General features: G+C 47.7%; 1 protein-coding gene across 1 annotated transcript; it reads right to left on the bottom strand.

Annotated features, from left to right (window-relative positions):
• Positions 1 to 280: 280 nt before the first annotated feature.
• On the bottom strand, positions 281 to 5,873 carry ZC3HAV1L (ZC3HAV1 like). Its single transcript, XM_069462014.1, has 4 exons — positions 5,428 to 5,873; positions 4,367 to 4,502; positions 1,797 to 2,055; positions 281 to 505 (listed from the first exon to the last, which is right to left on the bottom strand). The coding sequence occupies exons 1-4, from the start codon at positions 5,808 to 5,810 to the stop codon at positions 369 to 371; spliced, it is 915 nt and encodes a 304-aa protein (XP_069318115.1). The 5' UTR covers positions 5,811 to 5,873; the 3' UTR covers positions 281 to 368.
• Positions 5,874 to 6,577: the final 704 nt, after the last annotated feature.

Genomic DNA, 6,577 nt, shown 5'->3' on the forward strand with positions numbered 1-6,577 from the left:
GGGTGGATCGCTCAAGGTCAGGAGTTCGAGACCAGCCTGAGCGAGACCCCGTCTCTACTAAAAATAGAAAGACATTATATGGACAACTAAAAATCTATATAGAAAAAATTAGCCGGGCATAGTGGCGCATGCCTGTAGTCCCAGCTACTCGGGAGGCTGAGGCAGTAGGATCGCTTAAGCCGAGGAGTCTGAGGTTGCTGTGAGCTAAGCTGACGCCACGGCACTCACTCTAGCCTGGGCAACAAAGTGAGACTCTGTCTCAAAAAAAAAAAAAAAAGGAATGAATGGTTACAAATTAAAGCTCAAAAGAAGGCTTGTTTTCAGATCTTCCAAGTTGGACAAGCTTCTTCTTGGTTCACTGACCCTCTTTAAGGTTTGCCTGGGCAGGGCTTCTTGGCTGCCTGAGCAGGGGCAGAAGCCAGAGGGTTGGCTGCTGCGGCCCGGGCTGCGTGCGCACCTGGTTTCTCAAGGCCCTGTGAGTGCTCACTAGCAGGCGCTGAGTTATCTAAAAAGAAGAAGAAAGGGTAAGTTTTCCTAAGGCACCCCAAGTTTCATTTTATGTTGGGAGCAATAGCCCAGCTAACCAGATCTCAGACAAGACTCCCAACACCCTGGATTTGGGGAGTTCATGTCCTCTGGATTAAAAAATATAAATACATACATAAAAAATATACATAATATATATGTGTCTGCATATATACATATATGTATATGGAGAGAGCGAGAGATTGAGATAGATTATATATGTGTGTATGTCAATAGCAAGCAGAAAGTCACTACTTCATAGTAAGGAGAGACTCACTAAACAAGACCAGATGAAGATAATGACAGGCCCTGGACATAGCATAGAGTAGAAGGTCCCTGCCACCACTCAGGGTTCCCTGGACAGCCTCTAACATTGGTATATGCAGAACCTCCCTATTTGCAAACTCGTTAAGTCTTATCCTAACATCTCAACATATAAAAACTCCGTGTTAAAAGCTTAGAGGCTCTGCCTCTGGTAATTTGGTTTTCCCAACAGTAATTCTAAGCCCACCACCCACTGACTTTCAGCTACAAACAAATCTAATAGAATAAGGAACATGAATGCATTAAAATTAAAAGAACACCCAACCACACTTCGTAGACTTTTTTAAATGTTCAAAAGACTATGCAGTAATATGGGAAGATATTTATGATGCTGTATAAAGTAAAAATGTAAAGTACTAATTGTACTTTGAACACAACTGGATTAGTATTTGTATATAACAGAACTGAAAGGCCTATTATAAAATGTTGATAAGTATTGTAGACTGGAGTGAGCAGAATCATATGCAATTTTTATTTCTAGTCTATTTTCCAAATCCTCCTGTAATATGGTTAAAATTACTTAAAAAATTAAAAAAGAAAAACCTTTAATTGCATTTAATAAAAGGAAGCCATCCCTACATTATCCTTGCTTTTCCAGTCACCGGCCCATCTCCCTCCACTTTTTCATAACCAACCTGTTAAGACTGTTCTTCCAACTTCCTGATCCCAACTTACTAAGGAGCTACCCTTGGGCAGATTCTATTAGCTGGCAGTGGCAGTGATGAAAAGAAATCCTTCCCTCTTTTGGTTAGAATCACAGTTCTACATCCTAAGATTGTGACTGCTCTAAGCTTTCCCAAGGACAATGCCACAATTAACACACGAAGTGATTTTTCTCCACACTCACTTTCATGTGACTGTTCTCATTGTTCTTATTTCTTTACAGTGAGGAATCTCAAAACTATATCCTTCATCGACAGTGTTTTGTCTACCTCTGATACCCCTACCTTTATTTTCAAGCATCTTGTGCAACTTCATGTGCTTGTAGGTAGAGATTATCTGAAAATTAACAACACTTGGAATATTCAGTCCTTGGTCCTGCAGCAGCTTCAGGGCTGCAGCATGAATGAGCTGATGGGATCGTTTGCAGGTCTGAAGTTTGCACTCTCCCCTGACAAAGGATTTGCACACGTGAAACTTGTTGCATTTATCCTTGAGGTTGCAGTATCCATAGAGGGCTTCACCTTTGTTGTAGAGCAAACAGACCTGGTACAGGAAAGAGGCAACATTTGAAATATTAGTTTTCACTGTATCTTTGAAGCTAATATACCACAGCTTCTCTAGCTAAACTGAAGATTAAATGGCATCCTCTTATCATCGATGGCTGTTGAAAGTTTGGGGTGAAAGCCTGACAAGGAGTGTGGCAGTGTGGAGCGTGCCCCAGCTGCTGTGAGTCCTGGCTGCTACCAACTCACAGCTGCCTCTCTCTTACCTTAGACGCTCAGCTGACCCGCCCTCCTCCCCAAAGCCTACAGCCACTAAGTGACTTAGGTGGAGATACAAAAGGCTGGCCCTCTTGTGTCAACGCTAGAAAAATTCTGCAGCGTAATTTTTGTTCCACAGTCCCCGACGCATCAAGTCAAGGCTGGACTTTACCTTGCTTGTAGCTTTTCCTTCCCTATGTCCTGCTTCCCTCTCTCCCTTACCGGGTTTTCCCAAAAAGCCCACCCTCAATAAATCACATGCACCGCAGGTTCTGCTTTCAGGGAAACCAACCTCAACAGGCAGCACAAACACATAACTTGTGATCCAGACAAGAGCATCTTTTAGGGTGCAAGGGAGCACTATTAATAGTTACATTGGGACAACTAATGAAAAGTGGGTCTGTCCCAGAACCAAGACCACACTGATGGGGGGCTTTTTAATGATGGATCAGGCTGGCAACCCTGAAACCCCTCATCAGTCTTAACCGCACATGCACAAAAAGATGACAAGACATTACATGCCTCTTGATGTGCTGCAACAGGAAATACAACTGTCCAGGTTTGACCATGGAAGTCTGCCAGCCCAAGACACCCCTCAGTCCCAGGCAGATGGGGACGGTTAGTCACTCTAACATGCATCACACATTAAAAAGAAAAATAAAAAGTCATGTTAGTAAAATCAATCCTAAATCTGATCAAACCTCCAGATCTAACTAACAGTTTACAGAAAATTCAGGGGATAGAGGATGTTAAACAATAAGACTGTAACCAGTCAAATCAAAAATGTGGGGAATGCTACTGGATACCGCTGACCTGGTTTAAAACAATAAAGCATTCTAATTGTGGTGCCAATTTTCTAAAATGAATTCATAATTTTAATGCAATCCCTACCCCCCTCAAAGAATTCCTATAAAATAGTTTTAGAAATTTAAATAATTCTAAAGCTTATCTGAAAAAGGAAACAAGAATTGATTAAACAAAAAAAAAATGAAAAAGAAAAATAATGGGCATAAAGACTTGAATTATCATATATTAAAATATAGGCTGAGTACAGTGGCTCACATCTGTAATCCTAGCACTTTGGGAGGCCAAGGCAGGAGTATTGCTTGAGGACAGGAGTTCAAGACCAGCCTGAGCAACACAGCAAGACCCCTGTCTCTATAAAAGATAGAAAAAAGTTAGCTGGGCATGGTGAGGTATGCCTGTAGTCTCAGCTACTGGGGAAGCTGAGGCAAGAGGATCGCTTAAACCCAGGAGTTTGAGGTTGCAGTGAGCTATGATGGCACCACTGCACTCTAGCCTGGGTGACAGAGACCCCATCTCTAAAAAAATAATAAAAATAAAAATAAAAATAAAAGGCAAATGGCAGTTGCACTACGCCTTCTCTCTGAGAGAGAAAGGACTGGACCCAGCCTCAGAGCTGCTGCCATCCTCCTCACCCTTCCTGCCAAGAACCTGCACCAGCTGCCGCTTGGATCTACTTTCAGCAACATAGTTGGTTGGAATGCATTTGGCTCACAACCATGACATACCGGACCTGGCTTCAGAGCTTAAGGAATGAAAAAGGAGAGGGATGTCAGGAAGAATCCTGCTGGCTCCTAAGACCAACTCCAGGACTGCCTTCTGGGTACATATTCTGCTGCGTCGAGGGTGGCCTCTGCCATCTGTACCAAAGCTCATATCTCCAGCCTTGTGACTTTCTTCCCTTCTAGACCCTGAAATACCTTACAGTTAAAATCGGGCCACAATTATGAACTTCCCTCCGTCTTCCCAACATCCTCCCTTCTCTCTGACCCTCTTCTGGCAAAGTGGGAGTGTCTATGACAGAATCTTTGTGCTAGATTAGCGAATTCTGCTTTGAATAGTTGTTCTTATAATATTTTCTCTTGGCATTCCTACTATAGTGTATAAAAAAATTCTTTGTGTATTGCTAAACTGAAACAAACATGATAATGTCTCCATAACAGCAATAGGTACTTTTTAAGTATTTGAAACTGAATCATGTTGATGCAGCAATTAAAGCCAAAAAAGTACATACGGAACAATCCTTGTAATGAATGTGACAATATGAGGGCGACTCTTTGGTAACTCACCTCTGGTAAAAGGCAGGGATCATTCTGCAAAAGCAAGATCCGAAGCTGGGCTTCATTGAGGCCAAAAAGTCCGTGGTTTTTCAGCACTTGGATGTTCACAGGTGTGTGGATATCATGGGAAAGGGTACAGGTAGACCTAGGAGAACAGAGCTCTAGGTCAGAAACCCAGGTGAAAGGCCAGACTGTCAAATTCCTTGCCTTGGGCAGCTTTCAACTTACATGTGAAGTTAAGTAATTTTTGAGAAGCCATGGATACTACAGCCTAACAGGCACTGATAAATAATAAGAAAGTTGGGTTGAAGCAACTCCCCTCAGGGTCATTTTCAGTGAGGCTGCTTAAAGCCAAGGACGCCCCTCCCCCAATCACGGCTTTGACCCAGCATGGGCGTCTGGCTGTAGGTGGCTGCACTTGGCCTTCTCTCTACTCCAAACAGCTGTGCACCCCCACAGTCCGCCAATGTGAAAAAGAAAGTGCCCAAGCCCAGCCTCACTTTGTGGGGGGGGGGGGGGGGGAGCCTAGAATCAGCCAAGGACGACGTGGAGCCCAGCAGACGAGTCAGGAGGCAGCCTCACACCCCAGCCTGGCAGTCACCAGCCCCAAGAGCTCGCCCACACCATCCAGACCTCAGTTTCCCGGGAGTCAGCCTAGCTCAGGGTGGTTAAACCTAGAGGGCACAGACCCGCTTCGGGAGAACCGTGTGGTTATGTGGAAACAGGCAAGTTGCCCCTTAAAGGGTCCATGGATCTCATGGGATCCTCAGATGTCCCCAGAGGACTACTGGAGTAAGTGAGCCCAAAAGTCCCAACCCCGATTTAACGGGCCGCGGTGTGGAGGATCCGAGGACAGGGGTAGCAGCTTTTCTGGCGGCGGATGGTGGTTAAGGGGACCCTTCGCCTCATTCCGCCCGTGGCTGGGAGCGTGGGGGGGCGGGAGGGGCCCGGACGCGCGGCCCCCCTTCTTAAATCTCGTCGCTCGCGCCCTCAGCTGGCGGCCAGGCCCGCGCGCTCATCGCGCCGCCGCCCCTCCCGCCCCGGGCCCGGCCGCCGCGCGGCCGCCTCACCAGCAGTCCCGGTGGGGGCACTTGCCCAGCATGTGCCGGCGGCAGAGGTGCAGCTGGTCGCAGGCCCGGCACTCGCCGCGCTGGTAGCGGGCGCAGAGGCGCGCGGAGGACACGGCCACCACCCTCCAAGCCGAGGCGCCCCCGCTCCCGCTCGCGCCGCTCGCGCCGCCCGCGCCGGCCGCCACCTCGGCCTCGGCGTCCCAGAGGCCCTCCTTCATCTCCACCTCCTGCAGCAGGAAGCGGTCGGGCCCGGCCCGCTGCAGCACGTCCCGCAGCTTGGCCTCCGACAGCTCCACGTGGCCGCGCAGGTCCTGCAGGAACATGCGGCCGCCGTTGGCGCACAGCACCTTGGTGAGGAAGGAGCACACCGTGGGCTCCGCCATGGTCAGTGGCCGGGCCTGTGCGCGCGGCGCGGAGAGCGGGGCGGCCTGACTCCTCCCCGTCACGTCCACGGTTTCCAGCCAACATCCCGGGGACGGGCCTGGGGAAGGGGTGGGCCTGGGGAAGGCAGGGCGAGGGGCCGCCCCGCGGTGGAAGCGAGGCCCGGGACTGCGGTTGCGCGCTGGACGTGGCAGGGGCAGCTTTTATTGCGCGCCTGCTCGTGCCAGGCACCGTTCGAAGTTAGCCCAGGCCTTGAGGGGCTTGTATGGTGGGGAAGCACAAAAGACCCGCTAGCAAATAAGATAATTGGAAGTACTGGTAAGCGCTGCCAGGAAGAGAAAAAGGGGAGGTGGTAGGAGATGCATGGCCGGGCTGCTTTAGGTGGTTGCCAGGGGACGTCTCTGAGGAGGTGGCCACTAGCACTTACAAAATGTGGCTAGTCCAAATTGAGAGGTGATGTAAGTGTGAAATATGCACAGGGGATTTCGAGGATTGAGAATGAAAAGAAAATATAAAATATCTCATTAATAATTTTATATGAATCACATGTTAAACATAATATTTTCAATATATTTGGTTAAATAAAATGTTATGACAATTTCATCTGTTGCTTTTACTTTCCTAACGTAGCTATGAGAAAACTTTAAATTACAGATGTGGTTTACCTTATATTTCTATTGGACAGCACCGGCCTAGACCTGTACATCTGTTAAGCATCTATGTTTTTTGCCCAACACCTTGCTCCTTTAATGAACATTTATTGAGCCAA

The sequence above is a fragment of the Eulemur rufifrons genome, chromosome 29 (genome assembly GCF_041146395.1).
Source record: "Eulemur rufifrons isolate Redbay chromosome 29, OSU_ERuf_1, whole genome shotgun sequence".
In the NCBI taxonomy this organism is placed as follows: domain Eukaryota; kingdom Metazoa; phylum Chordata; class Mammalia; order Primates; family Lemuridae; genus Eulemur; species Eulemur rufifrons.